Source organism: Muscardinus avellanarius (assembly GCF_963383645.1).
Source record: "Muscardinus avellanarius genome assembly, chromosome: 8".
Taxonomy (NCBI): Eukaryota; Metazoa; Chordata; class Mammalia; order Rodentia; family Gliridae; genus Muscardinus; species Muscardinus avellanarius.
The window spans coordinates 80,997,457-81,024,072 of record NC_137794.1 but is presented as its reverse complement, the minus strand read 5'-3'; the positions used below and the strand labels follow the sequence as shown (position 1 = coordinate 81,024,072).

The following is a 26,616-nucleotide window of genomic DNA, read 5'->3' as shown; positions in this document are numbered from 1 at the left end:
AGATAAAGGTAAAAAAGATAACTGGACCTACAATCCTTCTATCTTTAACTCCCTTTTATCACCTGAGTCCCAGAGTCAGGGTAGATGGAGACATGGGCCATTCTGGAAAACTGGAGATGTAGTGGCCAACAAGTTCTCACAAATAGTCCAGATCTTACAACTGGCATATGTGAGAGGAAAAAAAGACACATTCCTCTACCCTTCTAGGTTCCTTGGATAAGCAACAAATTAAATTGATGTAAAACACATCAATATGGAAAAACATTCATTTACATACTTGTGTACAGGCATCCCACCAAATTGGAGACTTAAAGATGGGTCTGATTATTGAGTTGTATAGAGCGTCCTGAGCTGCAGGAAGAACTAAGGTTCTGAAGTCCCTGGGTGGGACTGCACAAGTTATAAGAGCTTGAGGGAGGAAGCGTATGGCTAATGAAGTCTGTTCTGTTACATAGGTAAAATCTCCCTTAGGTAACCACAGTTATCTCAGAGCCATAGCACTCCCTCCACCTCAGAAGACTAGTTGATAGTCTGTAGGACACAGTCAACCTCCTCCCCTCTCCTGTTTTCCTCAGTCTTTCCTGGTTGATAAAAATCTTTGGAAGGGGATTTATGAAAACTGATGGAGCATCCATCTTTAGGCAGATAAAGAAACTCAGAGAAAACCTCTGTTCGTATCACCGATCCCCAGTGCCCAGAGCACAAAGTCATCAGCACACCAGTGTCATATTTAGGGATGGCATTTCCTGGAATCCTTCACTGGATTTACCAAAGATTTTCTTTAAAAGAATGTAGCAGTTTAATGAATACTTTGAGGATTAGTGGATGAGAATCTTCAAAACAAGTTCATATGAGCTGATTTCTCTGGCATTCATTCCCAAGGAGAACCACTCACCGTTGTTAATCGTGAGTCATAATTAATCGTCATACTTTGCATCCCAGAACAAGTAAACATTCCCTAGTATAAGGAGAGTTTTCTCAACCACTGATGCTTAGATTCAGAACGCTGCCTGGCAGAATTATTTTGATTTTTCTGAGGCTCTCAGTATTCATGGTAGGTAGGTCTTGGTTTTGGAACCCAACCCAGAGCTACTGATTTCAAAAGTGTCTGCTTGTTCTTCCAGGTATGTTATATATATTATATGAGACTGAATGCAGGAACTTTCTACCTCTGAGCTACACATGCCACACACCCTTAACCTTTTTTATTTTTTTCATTTTGAAACAGGATCTCTCTAGGTTGTGAGGCTGGACTTGAACCTGCGATCCTGCGATCCTCCTATCTCAGCCTCCCAAGTACTAGGATTACAGGCATGTGTAACCATGCCTGGCTTCCACATATCTTATGTTTAAAAGCTGTAAATTGCAAACTTATCACTCATATTTGGAAAGTAATCTACCAGCTTTTCTTAAATAAGTAATAAGAATGCAAAAATTTATTTCATTTATAAAGATAATAATTGAAAACAACAACCATATTTTCAGCATAGTGAGACTATTAAAGAATATTTTTGTTCTATATATACTTGAAGAACTTCACTAATGAACAATCATTGTTAAGCAAAAATAATCATTGTGTATTTAGAGCATCTGCTAGCCATGGATTTTGGTTTCACTAAAGGCATTGCTCTCTTTATATCCAATATGAACGTCAAAGAAAATCTGATGTTACTACAAAAAAAAAAAAACACCAACAAATGTTTTCTTTCAAGACAAATATGCTTATTTCAAATAGATTTGGTAGCATGGTGTAGGGAATCCAGCTTGACATGGCTCTAGCCATCTTGGTCATAACTATCATTTTGACCTCAGGGTGACCCTGACATACCTTCCAAACCCTATATGATGAAGTTGTTAAGAGAGTAAGCTGAGCATTGTGTACTGGCCGCCGATGCCCCAACTGCTTCTTCTTAACTGCTAGAGGCTATGTTGCTAGTTTTAGAGGAAATCCAGGTCCATTCTGTGGCTGCAGCCCACCTCTCTCTAGCCTAGTATATAAACTCCTTCCTCTTTTCTTGGAGTTCAAGTCTCTTCCAGTCTTATTGTCACCTCAGATGCACTTCTTAGTTCCTAATAAATTATACTGTACAATCCTGGACCTGTTTGCTTTTTCTTCAGCCTTATAGCACCTTCTGCCTTTGGCAGTAGATACACCAGATTCTCCTCCCCTGGAACTGGGCTTTTCTGACACAGTCTCTGCCTATCCTTGCTGATCTGTCTGACCCACAGTATCTCTTTTGCAGATTCTGGAGAATAGAGTTGTTTCTGAAGTTTTCCTCCTGAGACCACAGGTGATCCAGCAGTATCCTCCTAACCTTGTACTGATTGTCAACTTCGACCTTAAGATTTAAGAAACTATACAGTATTTTCTGGAATTCAGAAACGTCTCCATATTTCTTCATATTGTACATAAGTATATTATTGTCTTAATCAAGTCTTAGCCTAAACTAATCTTTAGCTGTTTATTATGGGAGGTTTCATGCATACACAAAAAGTAGAAAGAACAGCATGATGACCCTCCAAACACTCATCTCCTGATTCACCATCAACTGAATATGGTTTCATCGATATTCCATATTCTTCATCCACACTTATTGGGTGAGAGGCAGGAAACAAGCAGACATCTTTTTTTTAAGCTTCAATAGCAAATTCTGCAGTAGATAACTCTTAAGGGTTTCCATACTTAGAAATGAACAATGTGTTGTCACACCCAAAAGCATCAGCAACACTCCAAGTCCTCATCAACTGAATCAGCTGAAGATTTGCCTGGTTTGTCCCAAATGTTTTCTTATGGTTTGACTCAGGATCTTAATAGTGTTCAGACTTGGCAGTTGACTAATATGTCTTTAGGTCTCTTTCAATCTATAGATTTACTCCCATCTTTTTTTCTTTAATATGTTGCAGAAACTGAATTTGTTCTTCAGAGTTTGCCACAGCATGAGTTTTGCATTCCTATGGTTACAAGTGAATAGGAGTGGAATTGCCAGTTACCTATAACATAGATTCCTTAGTCTTATTACCTTACTGCCTTCTCTTCCAGAAAAAAAATATACTATTCAGAATCCTCCTGGGTACTGCAACAGATCCCTTGTTGTTTGTTAGATGCCCCCCTTCACCCTAGGCTACTATCAACCCCGCCCCTGGCTCTTTCCAGTGTCCCTCTGGGGTAAAGGGGCAGATTTGCTGACTTTGGGAATCTATGATAGTCATAGATTAGATTGAATTAACTGATTATCTTTTAGCTCCCTTTGCTGTTCCTCAAGCATTAATCCCCAGATTCCTTGCACTTCCCAGATGATGATGATAATGATGATGATGATGATGATGATGATGATGATGATGATGTGTGTGTGTGTGTGTGTGTGTGTGTGTGTGTGTGTGTGTGTGTTACTGTGGATGAAATCCAGGGACATTGTACCTTTGAGCTTACACTCCCAGCTCTATTTTTTAGTCTCTTTTTAAAATTTTTTTAAATAGGGCCTCACTAAGTAGCTGAGGCTGTCCTCGAACCATGATCTTCCTCTGGTCTCAGCCTCTCGAACGCTGGGAATATAAGTGTGAGGTGATTTCTTTATATCAGTTTCTGTTCTGGTGACCACATGTTCTACATATTCTTTGTTCTAGATATCATATATTTTAGGATTGTTTGCCTGTGAATGGGCATCCTCTCAAGATGTTATTCTATCATGTTTTCTTGCAAATTGAAAGTTATGTCTTTATAATTGATAGATTCAGATTTGAATATTTAGGAAGACTACTCTGTAGCAGGTGCTTGTTTATTTTTGGCAAAGGTTACAAAATGCCTGGTTGTTTCTTTTTGGTAAAGTTAGCAGCTATGGGCAATCGTCATTAACCTAAATTGGTTATATCATTCTGGTTACTTCATTTTGTTTTCATTGGAAGACACTGTCTTTAAAACTGAAACCTCACTTGAGGGAGCAATAGTGGTACCCTTGATTCCAGGGGATTATGTTTTATTATGAATTAACTGAGCCCAGCTAAGTTATTAGAAAAGTATATGTTCTGGTTTAAACAAAACTAAACCTAAAAAGGATAAGTATTTAAAAAATTATTGTAAACAAACTGTGAATTAAAGATCATAGTATTAGAGACATCATTAAGACAATGAAAAGGTAAGATTTAGAGGAAACTTGCAAATAGACAAGGGGTACTAAAAAGGATTCGTATTCAAAATTTATAAAAAAAAAACTCTTCCAACCAATAACAGAAAGACAGACGATAAAATATGCAAAACACTAAAACTGTTACCTCACAAAAGAGATATTCACAGTAAGTATTTCCAGTGATATTGTGATGTTGCAAAACTATTTACTCTTTTCAGTTATCAGGGAGATGCAAATTAAAATCACAATGAGAGAATACCAGCCCATCAGAATTACTAGAATTTTAAAATACACAAACAGGACCAAGTTTTATAAAAAATATGGAGAAACCAGCCGAGTGTGGTGGCGCATGCTTGTAATCTCTGCGCTTTGGAGGCAGAGACAGGAGGATCGCGCAGGTTCGAAGCCAGCCATGCTGGCTTAAGAGACTCTTTTAAAAAAAATTATAAAAAGATATGGAAGAACTACTTTTATTTTGAGAAACCATTTTAAATAATCTACTAAATTTGGGCAGAAACACACTCAGCAATTGCATGCCTACAGAAATTTATGCCTATGTATACAAAATATAACTGTGCAAAAAAGACATGTACAGAAATATTCATAACAGCATTATTTGTAATAGCTAAAATTTGTAAGTGATATCAATGTTCTTCCGCAGAAGAGTAGAATAAAAAAATACATTTTGGTTTATTCATATAGTGGAATATTCTGTATGTCATGGATATAAAGAAAGAAGTCAGATACAAAACAGGATATACTATATGATTAAAAGTATATAAAGTTGTCAGGCAGGAATGAAAACTAAGCTATGTATTAGGTGTCAGTATGGTGGTTGAATACAACCACTGATGGAGCAGTTGCATTGCTTAGAATTTTTAAAAAGTCATCCTAAGTGCAGCTGCATTGAAGCATGAGAGAGATACTGAGGCAATTCATATTCTATTTCCAGAACTGGACAACAGCTGCATAGGTACGTTGAATTTATATCAATTATTGGGGTTGTATTTTTGCACAGTTTTATGAAAGTATTGCACACCACAGTAAACCTACTTGTTATAATATTGTACTTATAATGTAAGCAAAAGAAAGCCGATTTTTAAGAAATAGAACTGTCACTTTTCACATTTCTAATATAGTTCTCCATCAGTCATATTAGGAGGATAAAAAGGAACTAATCATGCCCATCAAGATGTCAGCCAAAAATCCAAAACCATAAAAAGATGAAAATGAAGATTTACAAACACTTTAAATGGCAATGAACTTCACCATATTTTATTCTGTATTCTGTATTTTACACACTGAGAAAATGAAGCTATCATAATTAACAACATATTTTAAAACCAAGCAGTAAGAATATGAAGATAATTGCCTATAATTTTCCAGTACTGTTTAAAATTGTTATGCTCAATCCAGTGTGCCATTACATTTAAGACTCACTAAAATTAATGTAACTTTTCTGAGTAGTTTTAATATTGATAAAGAAAAAGATATTATTAAGTATACTGCTTCTTCCTGAAAAAAAAAAAACTAAAATAATAAAAAAGAAGCAATAAGATGACAAATTAAAACAATTAATTTTTTGAAAATGCTCTTGGAAGATTCTTAAAAATGCCTAAGATTTTAGTATGCTAATGGATGTAAGAAGCTTAGAATAATGCCTACAACTTAGCATGAAATAAGTGTTAGCCATGATTATTTGTATGAACAAATAACTCAGTAAGGAGAATTTTTTTATATATACTTTATTGGTGCATTGTACTTATGTATCACCATGAGGTATAAAGTGATAGGAATACATATGCACACAGCACTTGGTGTGTTTCCCTTTGGATCCCACTCCTCGGCCTCCCCTTCCTTGTACATGTCATTGAGATTGGCATTGGTAATTATATATCTATCTATATATAAACATAAATAATATTATTTATACAGTCACTCATTATGTCTCTATGCCTCCTCCTACACCTCCTAAACTCTCTCTATCACTACTATTATCCTATCTTTGTTTCCCAGTTTCTCTCTCATTTCTATCCATGAAAGAAAACATAACAGCTATTTGCTTTCTGAGGCTGGCCAATCTCACTTAGCATAATATCTTCAAGTTCCATCCATTTTCTTACAAATGACATAATTTTGTTCTTCTTTATGGCTGAGTAAAATTCCATTGTGTGTATATTCCACAATTTTGTGATTCATTCATCTCTTGATGAATACTTAGGCTGGTTCCATGATTTGGCTATTGTTAATTGTGCGGCTATGAGCATGGATATACATCTATTGCTATATTATTCTATAAATGGCATGAGGGCTCAGTTTTCCCCTGACATATATGTTCATTATATTTGCTAGGCTGTGTTTCAATAATGAAATGCATAAAGAAGTACTTTTTACACATTAAGCCATTATTTTACCCCTTAATGACTTCTTTAGTGAAAGCATTGTTTTATGGATATAAAAAGTAAATACAAACACTGGTAGAGCAGCTGTATTATCTAGAATTTTATCAAGTGATCCTACAGGAAGACCAAAATGATAAATCTACCTTGTTTTATTATAAAGAGTTAAAGCAGCAAATAAGTTGTCTTCAGAAGTTGACAAAACTCTGCACAGGATTCTGAATATAGTTAATTTATATAAACAAAGATATAAAGCATAATGAGGTCCTTATGATCCTTCACGACATAGGAAATGAGTAGAGCACTTTTTCTTGCACCATTTTAAAGATTTGCTGTTTACCTCACAACAAAACACTTTTTCCAAAATTAAGAAAGTATTGACATTAAGATTTATTTCACAAATTTGCTTACCTAATCTGTGATAAATGTCTGTCAGTAGTCGGGAACACACATGTACACAATTAAGCTGGTTATTTAATTAAAAGATGAAAAATAACTATAGTAAAAGAACCATCCTATAGAACATATTGAGGATGAATCATTTTGAAATATTTTTTATCTTATGTATTTCATTACTGAAATGGTGCAAACTGTTTTCTTGCAAATATCAAAGTGTGGAAATGAAAGTTCTAGAAATTCATAAAATTTTCTAAAGAATTACAGTGGCTCTTAAAATTGATAATTAAGATATTGAATAAACTGGACCTGGTAGCACCTACTTGGGAGTACTTGGGAGGCTTGAGACAGAAAGATCATAGATTAGTGGCCAGTTTTACCAATTTATCAAGGCCCTCAGCAACTTAGTGAAACCCTGTTTCCAAATAAAAAAATAAAATAGGCTTGGGTTGTAGCTCAGAGGGTAGAATGCTTCTGAGGTCAATCCCCAGCACCACATATACAAAAAGATATTGGATAATAAGTTATCAACTTAAATCTGCTTAGTTTTTAGAAAGTATGACATAGGGAAGATAAGAATTTGCTTACATTTTTTTTAAGTGCTGGGGATTAAATCTAGAGTTTTGTACATGCTAGGCAAACTTTCAACTACTGAATTATACTCCAGTCTGTTACCAGCCAGCTTCAACCTTATCTTTGCAAAATTAGCAAATATGTTCATACTCATAATTAACAAGAAACTTTCCTGTCTAGATCCATGCATTTCTGTGAGGGCTCATTTTTAGCAGTGATTGCCATTAAAGCTCAGTCTACACATCAAATGAATTCCGAAGCAAAGAATTTGAACTGCTGTATAATAAAATATTAAATAAAGATTTAAAGATGAAACTATTCAGTAATTTTCTCAATATACTTTTATACTTTATGGGTACATTGTAATTATACATAATACTGAGACATAAAGTGATAGGAATTCACTAACTTATTAAGTAAATAAGAAATGCACTTAAAATATTTTATTTCAACTTTAAGCTTTTAAAGTTTCAGTTTGAGCTTTTTTTTACAGTGCACAGAAAATATACATAACTACCTTGATTTTTAGAAAACATGTATATAATTTTATGTACGCATATGCATCACATTTATGGTTTATACTTAACATTTTTGATTAAGAACATATAACCAAGATGGTTTTGAGATCACTGATTTACAAGCTGTTAGAAAAGAGATTAGTACACAAGAAACAAAAAAAAAATAGGAAAGTGTGACTAGAGACTAAAGGGGAAATGTCTTTGGAAATGATGAGGTACTTAACAGTTATGTGCAGCAGAGAGCTTAGAAACCATGGAGTCTGTGGAAAGACCCTGGGATTTATGAACTAATGGCTCTATAGCTGTTGGTTAAAGTACTGCTAGTCAAGTTGTAGGAACAGAAACCAGATTCTACTCAGTAACGAATACCCAGAAGAATGGAAGAGAGGAAAAGGAGCATTGAGGATAGCTGACCTTGATTAAAGCTGGGGCAAGAAAGAACTCAGCAATGCAAAGAGATCCAAAGCATTAGAGAATTAAAAAAAAAAAAAAAAAAAAGCTAAATAAACCCAGGCGAGAGGAGGAAAGGAAGGGTCACTTGTCACTTGCAGAAAAAGGAAGTCGGGTGTGGTGGTGCACACTTGTAATCCCCGCACTTGGGAGGCGGAGACAGGAGGATGGCGCAGGTTCGAAGCCAGCCGCGCTGGCTTAAGAGACCCTGTTTCCAAAAATAAAATATGTCTGGGAGGGAGTGTAGTGTAGCTGGGAGGTAGAAGGGCTTCCAGGAACCCCAATACCACCAAAAAAAAAAAAAAAAAAAAAAGGAAAAGAAAAAAGAAGCACTGTAGAAAGAGGACAGGCCACTTAGTATGTCAGTGAGACAGGTAAGAGATCAAGCATCTTTCAAAGGGAAGAGAAGGCAAGCTTTGGGAACTGATTTCAGATGGCTACCATCTCAACGGATGAACAGGCCAAGTAACTTTCTAAGATTGAGGAAAGCCAGATTGCAATTATGATCAGAGAATAAAAGGATTGAAGTCTCTTCTCAGATATGTTACAAGGAACTGAAGCAGACCTCAGATAACTGAACAGCATGATAACATGAATTTACAAGCCTTTTGGGGGAGAATGGAGCTGAGAGGAGATCAATTTCTAGGGACTGCCAAAGAGAGTAGAATGGAAGTGAGGACCTGTAACCATAGTAAGATGCTGGTGTCATGCAGGTTCATGGACCCCTGGTGAGGGATGTGTGGGCCAAAAGGAAGCATGAAAGGCCCAAGTGGACTGAGGGAAGAGCGGGAAGAGCAGTGTTGGGAGCAGTATATGTGAACACAGAAGAGATTTAGAGCTTAGATCTTAAGGGTGAAGAAATTCTTAGAGACAATAGAATCCAAGTTCTGATTATATTTAGGTTAAAAGAAAAAACAGTTAAGAGGCAGTCTAAACATGGAATTCTTTGATATCATACTGGGAAATGTGATGAGTAATATAGGAGCTGAAGAGTAGGGTATTATGAGCAAGGCAGGGAGGATCCTGGAGATGAGGGGTCACACTCAGGACTTAGAAGTTTAGGAAAGGTTCTGGTTGGTGGTGTCTCATGATGTTTTAAATATTACACGATGTATAAATGTGTATAAATGTTGCCTCACGAATATGTATGATTATTGCGTTTTAGTGTATTAAAATGTATTTAGTTTCCAAAGGGGCTCCAGATAATGGAGGGGAAACCGCAGCAAAGCCAGAAAGGAGGGTTAGGGAGGAAGAAGGCTGAGGTTAATCAATGAAAAAGCTATATTTAAATTCGTGTATGCATGTGAATATAACATTTTTAACCTGGACACCCAGTTTTGGGAGGGAGGGAAAAGTGGAAGGGGGGGCACCAAGTACTGTGTGAATATATTCCATTGTCAACATGATCCACATTATGATGTGAGACTATAGTGCAACAATAAAATAAAATAAAAAATGAGTTTAATTTAAGCTGAGCATGGCGGCATATGCCTGTAATCCTAGTACTTGGGAGTCTGAGACAGAAGGACTGCAGATTTGAGTCAGCTTCTGCAACTTTGTGAGAACCTCAGTAACTTAGATTGTGTTTCAAAATAATATATAACTAGGACTGGGGGCATATCTCAAAGGTAGAATTCCCCTGACTTCAATCCCCAGTACTAAAGGGAAAATTAGTTTAAAATGTAAAATAAAAAATATGAAGAAAATTAAAAAGGGATTGGACATGGGGTTCATAAATCAGAAGAAATCAGAAGAGCTGTCCTTATGAGAAAGGGTTCAGACAATTGTTTCCAGATTAAGTTGCTATGAGGATATGAAAGATAGACATCAAGGACCTCATTGAACTGTTGTTCACAACACCATCTCTCTATCAATCATCTATATTTTTGGTGGTACTGGGATTAATTCACGTGCCTGGGGCATGCTAGGTAAATGACCTACCACTGAGCTATCTCCCCAGGTCTTATTATTTTATTTTGAGACAAGATCTTGCTAAGTTGTCAGGGCTAGCCTTGAACTTTTGATCCTTCTGCCGTAGTCTCCAGAATCGCTAGGATTATGAGCATGTGCCACCATGCCCAGATGTGTTTTTCATATTTACCAAGACTTTAATGGCAAAAATGCTTTTTCATATTTCATATAATGTGAATGCTCAAAGAAATAGTAAGATGAGGCATGCTTTTCAAAATTGTGTCTAGTCTAGCTCAAAGAACAAAAGGAAAAATTTTAAGGTCAAATACTTTTTTGATATTTATACTATATTTAGATAATTTTTGTGTGTGTGTGTGTGTGGTACTGGGGTTCCTGGAAACCCTTCTACCTCCAGGCTACACTACCAGACCTATTTTATATTTTTATTCGGAAACAGGGTCTCTTAAGCCAGCAAGGCTGGCTTCGAACCTGCGTGATCCTCCCGTCTCTGCCTCCTAAGCGCAGGGATTACAAGCGTGCGCCACCATCCCAGCTTAAATACATTTTTATTAGTGCATCGTTACTGAGATTAGCCAGTCTCAGAAAGTGAAGGGTTGTATGTTTTCTCTCAATGTGAACAACTGCAAAGAAACTGAAAGACAAAGCTTCAGTCAAATGAGGAGGGATATCAGTAGAATCCTGCCAGAGGACTTGGGGAAGAGGTAGGGAGTGTTGATAAAAGAAAAAGTTCAAACAATCCTAGAAACATTTATGAAGTTATCAATATCACTTTTAATATTATGAAAATGGAGGATCTGGAAAGAAACATACCCTAAACCTCAAAGTTTTAAACCAGGTTGCCAGGATGTATGTTTCAATCTCTGGGTGAAAACCAATGTTTTAATATACAGAAGGTGAAGATGATTTAAAATGTAACTTCTAAGAAATGAATTTTGAATCGTTTGCCCAGTTGCAGACCTATTACATAGCACACTGTAGCTCCCATCTGCCATCTGCAGTAAGCCCTGCTCTGCTGGACACTATTCAAATGTTTCTCATATACCCCTAATTCAAAAGTAATTTCACCTAAAACTAATCTAACCACAAAGTGTGTCACATAGTTTATTCCATTGTAATTCTTATCTTTGCAATTCAAAATAAGATTATTTCCCTGCCCTTTGCCCATAGATTACCCTCACGGAATCTGAAAGTTACGATTTTCCCATTAAAACAGGAGCTATTAAAGTTATGACAATAACTATGCAAATTAGTTACTTTTAAATTTGCAGGAAGGCAAAATAAGGAATCTTTGCATAAATAACTACTTCAGTGCTTATAACATTAACATGTAAAGTCAGCTGACCTTCGTGCTGTACAGGGGAGGCATTTGCCACTATTATCTCTAAATAGCAAACACTTTTGCGTGCTTGTCCAATATCTGGAGGGATGGGGCTAGCATCTTTGAAGGCAGCAGAGTTTCTTAGCCCCTTAAGAACAACAATTGTATAGATGTTATCTATTGATGTCCATTTTAAAATAAAAATATTTTGACTAAGCAACCCTTCATGCCCACTCCTTTTTTTGGATAAATTTGTAGAACATTGGAGTAGCAAGAAAGATAATTAATTGGGCTTGATGGGAGGTTATAAAGTCTCTGCAGAGTATTACAGACAACATTTCTTAAACTCTTTTTAATCAAACAGTTGTACAATTACATTAAGTCCTTCCTGTATCCATGAGCAAAGGATTTGATTTTTTCCAAGAGGGTGGTCAAATCAATGTCAAAGCAGAATATCAAAACTTCTGTTAATCAAATTGCCCACTCCCCAGGGTGTATTTATTTGTTTGTTTGTTTGTTTATTTACTGTGGCACTGGGGATTAAACCCAGAGGGCATTCTGCCTCTGACCTACACTCCTAGTCCCTTTTAAATTTTTTGCTTTGAAGCGAAGTCTCCATAGGTTGCCAAGAGTCTAAGTTACAGAGGCTGGCCTCACACCTCACAGAGATTCTCCTGACTCAGCCCCCCAAGTACTGGGATTTCAGGCATGCGTCATCATGCCCACCTAATCTTTTACTTTAATACAAAATATGTTATTGAAATATGACTTAGAAAGTGAATATTTAAAATAGCCTTACTAGTAAATGAAGGATTTCTGTCCAAGAGAACATAGTAAGAGCTTTGATATACGATATGCGATAGGATTTCTCATTCTAATTCTGGAAGAAATAGTTTTTATTGGATATAGTCTCAGTAGGTCCAGGAGAAAGAAATTGTTCTTGAAGCACTGAGATACAGGGTTGTCATCCCCACACTGTTGGTAGGGTATACTTTTTGATGAACATCCATACTTATACCACAATGGCTATTCTAATTTACATTCCTACCAACAGTAGCAACCAAGGAACTAGATATAGGCATCTTTATTTTTAATTTTTAGTTTAATTTTTAAATTTTTTTAGTTTTAGCTGATACATAAAATCATAGAAGGTGTGCACATTAATGGGGTACCACGTAATAATCAATGCATATAAAATTTGTGTAATGTTTAAATCAGGTTAAACATATTTATCTCCTCAAACATATATAATTTCTTCATGGTGGAGACTTTAAAAATTCTCTTTTCTAGTTTTTTGAAATGTGCAATGCATTATCATTGTTCATAGTCACCATATTACACAATTACACACCAGAACTTCCTACTTCTGTCTAACTGTAACTTAGTCTAGTAACTACCTTTCTTTTCTCAACTTCTGGGAGATCAGGTTTTTAGATTCTACATATGCAAGAGATCATGCAATACTTGCCTTTCCACATCTGACGTTTCTCTTAGCATTATTGTCTCCACTTCCATTTATGTTGCTGCACTGACTGGATTTCATTCTTTTTAGGGCTGAATAGTGTTCCATCGTGGATTATCTATCACGTTTTCTTTATTCATTCATCAGTTGATGGATACTTGGGCTGTTCCCATTTTATAGTTATTATGAATAGGACTACAGTGAACAGGGAGCACAGGTGTCATTTAACACACTGAATTCGTTTTCTTTGTATATCTACCCAGTGGTGGGACTGCTGAATCATATGGAGATTCTATTTTTAACTTTTTGAAGAATGTCCATACTTACTCCACAATGGCTCTTCTAATTGACATCCCTACCAACAGTGTACAAGGGTTCCCTTTTCTCCACATCCTCTCCAGTCCTCATTATCTTTAGTCTTTTTGATACTAACCATTCTATCTGGAGTGAGGTGATATTTTATTGTGTTTTATATGCATTTCTCTGATGGTCAATGATATTGAGCCTTTTTATATGACCATTTGAATGTCTGCTTTTGAGAAATGTCTACTTAGGAATATTGCCAATTTTAAAATTGAGTTATTTTTGTTGTTGTTTCTTTGTTTTTTGCTATTGAGTTTTTGTAGAGTTTCTTATATTTTCTTGGATTTCAACCCCTTGTGAGACATATATATTACAAATATTGTTCCATGATGTTTATTTCCATGATGTTTATTGTCTTCCCTCTCCCTCTCCCTCTCCCTCTCCCGCTCTCCCTCTCTCCCTCTCTCCCTCTCTCCCTCTCTCCCTCTCTCCCTCTCTCCCTCTCTCTCTCTCCTTTTTTTTTTTTTTTCCGGTACTGGGAATGAAACCCAGGGGCATTCTACATCTGAGCAACACCCAAGCCCTATTTTGTATTCTTTTATTTTGGAATAGGGTCTCATTGAGTTGCAAAGGGCCTCACTAAGTAGCTGAGGCTGGCTGACTTTGAGCCTTACAATCCTCCTGTCTCAACCTCCCAAATGCTGGGATTACAAGTGTGTGCCACCACACCTGGCTGTCTCTTCACTCTTGATTTTATTCCTTTGCCATGAAGAAATATTTTTAGTCTTGTTACCCTATTAATCTGTTTGCTTTGCTTTTTGTGCTGTTAGGATCTTATCCAAAAAATATTTGTCCATTCCAATGTCCTAAAACATTTCCTCTATGTGTTCTTTTAGTACTTTTATAGTTACACTTAAATACTTAAGCCATTTGTTGGTGATCTTTGTGAAAAAACTGGTGTTGAACTTGTGAGAAAAAGTGGTCTAGTTCATTCTTCTGTATGTGAATATATAATTTTCTACCATTATTTATTGATAAAAAGGTCATTTCTCTAAGGCATATTCTTAGAACCTTTGTTAAAAAAAAACACTTGGCCATAGATATGTGAATTCAATTCTAGATGCTTTACTCTGGTCAATTCTGTATCTGATTTTGTGCCATTACCATGCTATTTGATGAGTACAGCTTTAAAGTATAATACGAGGTCAAATAGTATAATTAGCTCTTTGGGTTTGTTTGTGTGGGGGAGTGTGTGGATGTGGATGTGTGTATTTTATATAAATTTCAGATTTATCTTTTTATAATTTTGTAAAAATTTCACTGTCTTTTTTTTTTCTAGTACTGGGTATTGAACCTAGGAGCATTCTACCTCCGAGCTGCACCTCCAGCTCTATTTTAGTCTTTATCTTGAAACAGGGTCTCAGTAAGTTGCAGAGGGCCTCACAAGTTTCTCAGGCTGGCTGCGAACCTGAATTCCTCCTATCTCAGACTCCCAAGTACTGGGATTACAAGCATATGTCACCATGCCTGGATGCCACTGGTATTTTGATAGAGATTTCATTAAACTGTAAATTGTTTTGGGTTATGGACATTTTAACAATATCAGATCTTCCAATCTATGAAATCAGAAGGTCTCTCCACCTTTTTGTATCCTCTTCAAGTTTTCATTAATGTTTTATAATTTTTGTTGTAGAGATTTTTTCACAACTTTGGTTAAGTTTGTTTCTAGGTGCTTAATTTATTTTTTAAGCTATTGTAAACAGATTGCTTCATTGTTTATTTTTAATTTAAAATTTTTTTTGCAGGTCTGAGGATGGGACCCCTGAGCATTTGACCTCCAAGCTGCACCCCCACCTTTTAAATTTTACTTATTTATTTATTTAGCAAGTTTGAGGATGGAACCCAGGGTCATTTGACCTCCAAGCTATACCCCCTGCCCTATTTTTTATTCTTTATTTTGAAACCAGGTCTCACTGAGTTGCAAAGGGTCTCACTAAGGCTGAGGATGTCCACAAACCATGTTCCTCTGGTCTCAGCCTCCCGAATGCTGGGATTACAAGCGTGTATCACCACGCCCGGCTCTATTTTTTCTTCCTTCCTTCCTTCCTCTCTCCCTTTCTTTCTTCTTTCTTTCTTTCTTTCTTTCTTTCTTTCTTTTTTTCTTTTTTTCTTTCTTTCTTGCCTGGGGATGGAACCAGGGGCATTTGACCTCCGAGCCACACCCCCTACCCTATTTTTATTCTTTATTTTGAAACAGGGTCTCACTAAGTTGCATAGGTCCTCACTAAGTAGCTGAGGCTGTTCGTGAACCAGGATCCTCTGGTCTCAGCCTCCTGAATGCTGGGATTACAAGCATGTGCCACCACGCCTGCCCGCCCTTTCTTAAAATTTTCTTTCTTTCTTTCTTTCTTTCTTTTTTCTTTCTTTCTTTCTTTCTTCCTTCCTTCCTTCCTTCCTTCCTTCCTTCCTTCCTTCCTTCCTTCCTTCCTTCCTTCCTTCCTTTCTTCCTTTATTTATTTTTGAGGGTCTGGGGGTAGAATCCAGGGGCATTCGACCTCCTAGCCACACCCCCTACCCTATTTTTATTCTTTATTTTGAAACAGGGTCTCACTAAGTTCCATAGGTCCTCACTAAGTAGTTGAGGCTGTTCGTGAACCAGGATCCTCTGGTCTCAGCCTCCTGAATGCTGGGATTACAAGCATGTGCCACCACACGCCTGCCTGCCCTTTTTTAAAATTTTCTTTCTCTCTCTCTCTCTCTCTCTCTCTCTCTCTCTCTCTCTCTCTCTCTCTCTCTCTCTTTCTCTTTGTGGGTCTGGGGGTAGAATCCAGGGACATTCAACCTCCAAGCTACACCCCCTGCCCTATTTTTTATTCTTTATTTTGAAACTGGGTCTCACTAAATTGCGGAGGGCCTCACTAAGTAGCTGAGCTGTCTATGAACAGTGATCCTCTGGTTTCAGCCTCCCGAATGCTGGGATTACAAGCTTTCGCCACCATGCCCAGCTGCTTCATTGATTTATTTGATGTAATTTGCTCTTGTAATATAGCAACACCTTATTTTTGTGTGTTTATTTTGTATTATAAAACATTGCTGAATGCATTTATTGGTTCTAATAATTTGAGGGGAAGTATTTGGGTTTTCTCTATAAAAGATCATGTCTTCTACAAACTGTGATAATTTAACTTCTTTTCCAATTTGGATACCCTTTATTTATTTTTATTTATTTTTCTTACTGAATTGTTCTGGCTATAACTTCCAGCATTATTTTGTCCACAGTTAATATCTATCTCAAGGTCAGATGCTATAGGATTCTGCCTGACTCTGGGCTGGGTCACTCTGAGTGGACTGGCCCAGCCGCCTTTGTCATGCTGTGCCAACAAAAGCTGCCAAGCTCTGTCACTCACTGAGCCCAAAGCCCACCAAGAACAGCACAACACTGGGTTAGTGTACCAGTATTGAAAAAATGTTTTGGTATTAATGTCCAAAATGTAAAAAGTAGTCAGAGCCTGGGTGCTGTGCAGGCACTCAGGCAGAGAGGGATGGTAGCTGCTACAATGCAGAGTTCCTCCCTTGTCCTTCATTCTAAAAGTAAAAGCCTTAGAGACAATTAAAGCCTTTAGCCCTAAAAATATATAGAGGCAATCAGTGCCTCTGTTTACCTCCTCTCCTCTGTTATCTGGCCTGAGTATAGGAAAGGTAAACTTTGTGTGCTGCTTTGAAGCACCTATAGTTGATGGGAAATCAATTCTGCCCAATATAATAGAGGCAAAGGCCAGGTAGACTATTGAACCCTGCACTTAGTAAGTGCACTGTGCAGAGACAAAGAGGCATCACCTGCCTAAGAAATGTTATGGCCAATTGCATTAATAACACCGATAATAAGATACCAATACAAAATCTCTTTAAAGGCTAGGGATGCAGAGTGGATCAGAGAACCATTTTCAGGCTCTCCAGCATGTGTACCAGAATCCTGGTTTTTCTTCTCTTCTATTTCCTACTGATTTTGTAATAAAGATTTTTTTAAAGGCTGCACCAAACTGCCTATCAGATTTAATTTTTCTGTTCAACAAGCTTTAGTTGAATAAGAAAAAAAGTCCACAGCATCATTTAAACTCTAACAGTTAGGACTAAGGCCCATGATGTTATTGGGTGCCTTTTACTAAGGTGGACACATGCCTAAACCACTGCAACCAGCCACTTCTGTTTGATAGACTTGGGCCATGTGTCTTATCAGAACACCGAGACTCTTCTGAGGTTCCATCCAAACAGGGTTAGGGTCTAGATCTGGCCAGTGACAAGTTTTGTCATACTAGGACTGTGTTCCAGGCAAAGTGCCTTCTACCCTTTCCTACCCATAGTGAATAGGATTTTTATACCACACTATGCTGCCCCAAATTGGGTTAGCATTGGTGAAGGCATTCCAAGGCCATCTGGGCTTAAACCAAGTTGGATCCTTCCTGAGTCTTACAACCACAGAGACCTATGCAATCTTAGAGGTGCATTAGGTCCACACCACAGCTGGCAGTGATAAGCGCTGAAGCATAGGTCCATTCCACTGGGGTGCAGGTCTCTGCCTGGTGCAGAGGCAGTTCTAGTCCCCATCCTGAGCCCTGGTCTAGTATCTGTGGTTGCAGGCTGAGTGGTAGACACACTCCCTTGGCCATCAAGGCTGATGCTAAGCTGGGTAGCACCTGAGTCACATAACTGGAAAAGCCTCCATGGACTCAGTAGGAGAGAGGGTTTGCCCCAGGCCTACTTCAAGGCTGGAAGCCATGTTGCCAAACATTAGGTCTGCCCTGCTTGTGCTCAGCTCTGCACCTGGAAAGCCAGGGGCAGTGTAGGAGCGAGGATCTTGGGCATGCTTATGTGCTTTCATTTTCTCTCAAGTGCTGGGTGTCCTCATGTTTGACCTGAACCTGGGCTCCAAAGTCCTGCACTGGCTTTCAAGCTCTGCTCCCCAGCAGGAGAGTTGAATACCTGCTCTGCCCCTTGAGGTTGGGGAGATGGTGGGAGGAGCAGACAGCACCTGGCCTGAGGCAGTACCAGGGACTCTATGCTTAAGTACTGACCTGGGGGAAGGGATTTATGGGGCTGTGCCTAGCACTGTTCTTTCACTGGTGGCTCTGATAACTGAGTTTCAAGTCTAAGACCTAGACTTAATTATCTCTCCCTCCCCTAAGTAGGAAGCTTCTCTCTTCAAGATGGATTTCCTGGAGTTTGAAGAGGGGTGACTCTGGCAATTCCTTTCTTCCTGCCTTTTTTTTTTTTTTTTTTTTTTTTGTGGTACTGGGGATGGAACCCAGGGGCATTCTACCTCCAAGCTACACCCCCAGCCCAATTTTTTTTATTTTTTATTTTGAAACAGGGTTTCACTAAGTTACAGAGGGCCTCACTAAGTAGCTAAGGCTGGCAGCGAACCTGCAATCCTACTGTCTCAGCCTCCTAAGCACTGGGAGTACAAGTGTGCGCTACCATGCCTGGCTCAATATACCGTTTTATTCTGTCACAGTAGAAGGCGGCACTGTGGTCTCTCACTAACTTCCTTGGCCCTTGTAAATGGATTTAGGTATGAGAGGAGCTGTTTGACCTGGTGAATCTGTGGAGAAAGATCTCTAGGTATCTCACTCAAACAGCCCTCTTTCTCTGCCCCTCTTCCCTAGGCATCTTACTCCCCATGGGCCTATTGATACTTCTCCTGACTCAAGGGGAAAAGGCAGGGTCAAACTCTTTCAAATTTCTGATTTTCTGGTGATACTTGGAACAGGGAGCACACACTGCAGGATACAGGAAAGGTGTCAAACAGCATGCCTTGCTGGGCACAGTAGTGCACACCTGTAATCCCAGTACATGGGAGGCTGAAATGGGAGGATTGCAGATTCCAGGCCAGCCTCAGCAATTTAGAAAGACCCTGGTTCAAAATAAAAGTAACAATAAAAAAAAAAAAAGAGATAGGGCATAGCTTGGAGGCAAAATGTTCCAGGGCTAAGTTCCCAGTAGCAAAAATAAATAAATAAATAAATAAATAAATAAATAAATAAATAAATAAAATATCTTTGAAATATGGTGGTGTCACAGGAAACATGATAACTTCTGTGGGTTCTTGGCTTCCGTGGCAAAAACAATTTCAACATGCCCCAATTCAGACATAAAAGCAGAGGTTTTAATTCAAGTAAAGTAAACATACATGCCAGGGGAAATTCTGGCCATCTAATCTACAGAGCATGAGAGCAGACCAGGGAGAGAGACCAAGAACTGCAAAAGCTGTCCCAGAGCTGCCTCCAAAACTGCTCAAATTGGTTCAGAGCTGCAAAACACTGCCCAGTGTCCACAAACTAGCTCCCAAATGGCCCAAATTGCCCCAAGATGGCAAAAAGCTCTTTAGAGCTATACATTTTATAGAATAAGAGCCCTCTAGAGAGGGGTGACCAGGGGCATACGGCATGGCGGGATCTTCTTTGAACCTTTCTGGTTCACAAAATTTGAGAATTTATTTTAGGACAGGACTCCTCAGGAACAGAGGCAAGAGTTAGGGCTGTCGGATGCAGGGCTCTTTTGTCAAAATGTGTGACTTTCGCTGGGCATGGTGGCACACACTTGTAATTCCGGTACTTGGGAGACTAAGACATGAGGTTCTGGGTTTGCTGCCAGCCTCAGCTACTTAGTGAGGCTTACCCCAATTTAGTGAGACACTATTTCAAAATAAAGAATAAAAAAATCATGATGGGGGTGTAACTCAGATGTAGAATACCCCTGGGTTCGATCCCCATACCTCCCCACACACAAAAGGTATGATTTATTTGAGAATATTTCTGGAGGCAAGCAGAACTTTGACAAAAGGAGAAGTTCAGATTTAATTACCTCATTATGATTTAAATGAGCCAACCCATTATGATTTAAATGTATAGGCCTAGATTTTTAAGAATAACCGAGCTCTGTTAAACTAATCTTAAGGTTTTAAAACCATAATTTTTCGATCCTTCTCAATGGATCTCCTTTCTACCTAAAATTTTATTTCTTTTATTCTACCTCATAAGTGGAACAAGTTCTAAAACATTGTCTTTCGATTGGTATAAAGAAGAAAATTCTGGGCAAAGAAGACAGTTTGTGAATATAAATGTATAATTGAATAAAACCTTGGAATTTTATCTGTAAAGAAGACTATAAATCATCAGATTAGATTTTTTTTTACATTTTACTTTCTTGCTTGTTTTAAGTGATTTCCTCAAAACATCCCCCAACAAATTCTAAATTAAGTTAGATATTTATATTACCCAGTGAGAAATTTGTTAGTGCTTCCTTTGTAAACTACTCAATAATAATCTATATTATTTATGGTGATTCAATCATATAACAAAATAGAACACACACAAACATGTAAAGAATCACATTGGAAGACATATTACATGTACTATCACATGTGCTCACTAGATTCTTTCTCTTTTTTTAAACCACTTGATATGATTCTGTTCTTCTTTATTGCTGAGTAGAATTCCATTGTGTATATTTCCCATAATTTTGCAATCCATTCATCTGTTGATGGAGATCTAGATTGGCTCCATATTTTGGATTTTGCGAATTGCGCTGCTATGAACATGGGTATGCATATGTTACTATAGTTCTCTGATTTCATCCCTTTTGGAAAGATACCCAGGAGTAGTATAGCTAGATCCATTCCCAGTTTTCTAAGGAATCTCCACACTGATCTCCATAGCAGGTGAACTAGTTTACATTCCCACCAACAATGTAAGAGTTCCTCTTTCCCCCCATCCTTGCCAGCATTTGCTATTATTTGACTTCTTTATGCTTGCCACTCTGATTGGGGTTAGATGGAGTCTCAGCATAGTTTTGATTTACTTCTCCCTGATGGCTAATGATGGAATCTCAGTGTACATTTGATTTGCATCTCCCTGATGGCTAGTGATGTTGAACATCTTTTCATGTATCTATTGGCCATTTGTATCTCTCCTTGTGTGGAGTGTCTATTCAATTCAGTTGCCTATTTCTTGATTGGGTTATTTGTTTTGCTAGTGTAGAGTGTTTTGAACTCCTTGTATATTCTGGATATTAACTCTCTATCAGAGTGGTGGGTGGTAAAGATCTTCTCCCATTCTGTAGGCTTTCTATTTAGGTTCTTGATGTTTTCCTTTGATGAGCAGAAACTTTTTGGTTTGAAGCCATCCCATTTGTCATTTGCAAGAAGATGGAAGACCTAGAGAACATTATGTTAAGTGAGATCAGACAAGCACAACAAGAGAAGGGACATATGTTTTCTTTAATATGCCCAAACTAGGGGACAATGGGGATACCAGAGGGACTCCAGATAATGGAGGGGAAACCGCAGCAAAGCTAGAAAGAAAGGGTAGGGGAGAAAGAAGGCTGAGGTCGATTAATGAAGGAGCTACATTCAAATATAAGTGTGAATGTAGCATGGTTAACCTGGACACTCATTGATTTGAGAAGGAGGGAAGAGGAAGAAGGGGGGAAGGATACCAAGTAGTATGTGAATGTACGCCATTGTCAATATAATCCATATTCTTATGTGAAGTTAGAGTGCATCAATAAAATAAGAAAAAAGAAAGGGAAATACAAAGGAGAGGAAATAAATCATAAAATGACAAAAAATAAAATAAATGCTTAAGATTGTTATATAAAAATAAAACTACTTGATAATCTTCTAATTATTAAATTATTTATGGTAATTAAACCATACAACAAACAAAAGATACTCTCTTCCCCCACACATAGGATGAAGACACATTGCATATAGAAGCACGTTCTTTTTTCAGATGACAGTTTGAATGTGCAGAGCAAGCCTATATTTGTTAAGATTAGTTTTTGATCCTTATTTATTTTCATGCAATGTGTAGTCTCTGAATTACTACTATTGTTCTTGTTTTAAGTCAAATTTAGTTATTGGGAAGAAAACTAGATAATAAGAGATTTCTTCCCAAATGTCATTTGAAATTTCTTCTGAAATATCACTTAAATTTACTTTCTGAAGTGAAAATGTACATTCAGTTGAAGCAGAGCAGTTATTTATATAAGCAGAGAAGATTTCGTTTTTAAGTTAGAAAAAATTGCTTTTTGAAAAAGTAAAAAGAAAAATATATTCTCTGGGATACTTCATGTTGTTTTAAATATGAATGATATTTCACTACTAGCCAAGACAGGTCCTTTGTAAATTTCTTAGGAAAAGCAAGCCCATTTGTATTTGGGGAATGGGGTAGAAGAGAATACAATCATGGAGTGAGAATCTCAAAAATCTGTTTAAATAAAGATGATTTTAAGCTGGGTATGGTCATGTATGCTTGTAATCCCAGTATTTAAGAGGCTGAGAAAGGAAGATTACAGATTCATAGCCAGTCTCAGATACTTAGTGAGGTCCTCTACAAATTTGTGAGACCCTGCTCCAAAATAAAAAATAAAACATAGGGCTGAGGTTGTAACTCAGACATAGAATTCCCCTGGGTTCAATCCCCTGTAATTAATATATATATATATATATATATAGATAGATAGATAGATAGATAGATATATATATAGATATAGATATATATAGATATATATCAACACGAAGAGATGGTGCATAGCTAGATGGTGGAGATATATATATATATATATATATATATATATATACCTATTTATCTATATCTACATATATATTCACGAAGAGATTCTGCTATACACACACACACACACACACACACACACACACACACATATATATATATATATATATATATACACACACACATGAAGAGATGGTGCATAGCTATATGGTGGGAGCTATAATTTGGATATGGAATGTTCCCCAAAGTCTCATATGTTAAAGTCTTGGTCCTCAGTTTGGTGCTACTGGAAGGTGGTGAGAACCTTTAAGGGATGGAGCCTGGTAGGAAGTCTTGCCCACTGGGGGCATGCCCTCAGATATGACTAGAGAATGACAGTTTCTTCCTCCTCTTCCTCTTTCTCTTCTTCCTCCTCCTCTTCTTCCTCCTTCTTTTTCTTTTTCCTCCTCTCCTTTTTCTTTTTGTTGTTATTTTTCTCCTTCTTCATTTCTGGGCTATGATGTATTCTTTGCACAGGCCCAAAAGGTAAAGAGCTACTTGATCATGGACTAAAACTGGGATACTGTGGATAATTAGTAAGATGAATCACCACGCAATACAAGAAACACTTAACGGCATACAGCCCAAATCATAATTGTATAGTTCATGAGACTGTGAGAATTAGCTGGCCTGAGTTGGTTTCAGGTGACCTAGGCTGGTTTAACCCTAGCCCTGTGTCTAGGGTTTCTCTGATTGTTGGTTTCCTTGACTTATACAGCTGAAGAAACCTAATTCTGCTCCATCTTGTGCTCAATCTCCAGAAGGCTACTCCAACTATACTGTCATGGTTTTGTGGAAGGACAAGCATGAGCAAAACCAACCACACAAGCATTTTTTAAGCCTCCATTTCTATCCATCCCCTCTTTGTCCAGAAGAAGCTGCATGAATAGACCAAAATTTCCAGTAGCAGTGGACTTCAAAATTAATTGTAAAAGACACAGACATGTATAGTGGACTCTAGCAGATGCTTCTTGCTCCATATTCTTGACATGAAAGTAGCTGCTCAGGCACCTACCAAAAAATTGTCTTCTTACATGAAAATTATTCAGAATCAGATACAATAATTTGGAGAAAATGATAATATTTGTAGTAATATGTGGGGTGGTTGGGATGAAGTTAGTTAACAATTCTCTTATCCTCCTGCAGCTAGCACCTTTCTTTCATTAAAGGTTTAAATAAAACATCATAAAAAAGATTATAAATAAAACATCATAAAAAAAAGATTATATGGCAAAGTAGTCACAAGTTGAGTTTAGGGGAAGGCAGTCAGGAGCTATGTTTAGGGAGTAGCAGTGATAAGCTAAGGAGGCATCATAGGTTAGGTTTAAGGAGGAGCCAGGTACACATTTCAGAGAGTATAGGAGGTCATCAAAGTCCACCTTTAGACCCATCTAGTCCAAGGAATTTTTTCTGCTTGTTGATAATTTCCATTTAACATGTGCTGTGTACATGGTTAAGCTGGTCTGAAATGGTGACCTCAGTGGGTGGGCTAAAACGGCTCCTGAACTATGGCTATTAGTGCAACCTTTGGATGTGCAACACTGCATTGAGAAACTGAGCAGATCAATCATGAATAGCAGAAAGTACTGTACTAAGGCCCAGGAAACAAATCCCTGAGGCTCAACACTACATTTTGTTAGCATGGATGAATTATGTAATTATATTGGACTATAATTTTCATATTTACCCTTTCCTAGCTTTAAAAGCCTTTGAGTCTATAAAATCAAGCTTTATTAAATTTAATGCTATAATAATATATAGAGGGAACTTTAGATGAAAGTTGTTCATTATGCTATGTTTCAGTGAACCAAAATAGCTATGTATGATGGCCAAAATTGATTGTCTAATTTTGACTATAAACCTTCAATTATTTTGTAATCACATTCAAATTAATAAACTTCTAGTCCGGATTTGTGAATGAATCAAAGTTTGGGAGTTTTTATTTCCTATCTGGATATTCAGTTTGAGTTCCTATCTGATGATTTTTTTGAAGTATAAAGTGTGTCAGTAGAATGTCAAACACTATGACATCTTATATATGAGAAGACTTGTAGGAGCCATTGATACTGTGCCTTTAATAATTTATTTTTATGATAAATTACTATTCTTAAATTGGCTATAGAAATTTGTCAAACTTGAAGAACACTGATAAAAATGTGCATAATTATGGAGTAGATGTTATTCTTTTTATCTAAAAAGTACAAAAATACACAAATGATACCTACTCTTCATTGAACGTATAAAATTATGTAATATATAACAAAATGACAGATTATTTAAATATAAAAATAAAAACTGGGTAAAAGTATTCTAAATGAAGAGATCTTATAATATTCATAAAGAAAACACAGTAACACAGTCTTTGAAGATGATATTCTGTGCCTAATACCACTTCTTCTGGTCACTTAGGGTATCTTAAAATTCCACACTTAGATTATCAAAATATATTGAGAAACCGCTAATTTATAACTTACTTTGACATACAGAATATTCTCTTTCACACTTACAGAAATGATTTACCATATGACAGACGTCTATCTTTCCATCTCTGGGAAGCATTTATTTTGAACTGATAATTTACTTGTAAAATCAATCACTCTGGCCTTTGTCATTTCAGAGTCACCATGTAGACAGAGCCAAGAAACTTCACTCAAATCAAGCTGGCCTGGACTCAAGAGTATCGAGTGGTTCTCAGAATGATTTGGTGGATGTGGAAAGCGAGAAAAGCAAGCGAAGATCATTGCAATAGCAAGCGCCAGTGTGACTACAGGTCAGTTAAGCTACAGGGCAGTGGATTCAGCTACCTACATTACAAAGGCACAATCTACAGATTTTTACTATCATTTTGTTTGAAATGTATGGTTCAGCCAAGGTGGCTACCCACCCTTGGAAATATTGAAATAAGGTTACAAGTGCAGCATGATATTAAGTGCTAACAGTGGCAATAGAATTATTCATTGTTTTCTACTCCTAGACCCCCCTCCATTTATGGTGTGTGTGTGTGTGTGTGTGTGTGTGTGTGTGTGTGTGTGTGTGTGTGTGTGTGTTACTGATAATTGAATCCAAGGACATTCTATCTTTATGCTATACTCCCAGCCCTTTCTATGCTTTGGTTTTGAAACAGGGTCTCACTGTGTTTCTGAGACTCTTGCTACATTGCTGAGGCTGTCCTTAAACCTTCAATCCTTCTTTCTCAGACTCCCAAATACTGGGATTACAGGTGTGTGCCACCACTACTGGCTCAAGAAAGTATTTTTTGAGAAATGCTTGTATTGTCATAATAATATTTTGATATTTTTGTTAGAATGAATAATAAAGATGACTTGAAAAGAAGTTAACATATTTGAGATTTTTTAACCTTAAGTTTTAGGCAAGTAATCAGATGCAGATTTGAATTATGATGGTTTGGCTTATAGAAATAATGGTTAGATATTTTTCATCTTTACCGAGGGCAAAACAAGAGCAAATGGATGTGTGGAGGATTTGATAGCAACCAATTAATCCGCCCAAACTAACTTTCATATTGTAGA

General features: G+C 37.3%; 1 protein-coding gene across 1 annotated transcript in view; it reads left to right on the top strand.

The window, feature by feature from the left end:
• The window catches only part of THEMIS (thymocyte selection associated), a gene marked incomplete at its 3' end in the record, with an annotated part of 200,316 nt that extends 174,481 nt beyond the window's left edge, over positions 1-25,835 (top strand). Inside the window, exon 5 of the mRNA XM_080699749.1 lies at positions 25,704-25,835. Within this exon, the coding sequence (XP_080555875.1) occupies positions 25,704-25,835 (132 nt within the window). The remainder of the gene's footprint in view (positions 1-25,703) is intronic.
• Between the last annotated feature and the right edge of the window lie 781 nt (positions 25,836-26,616).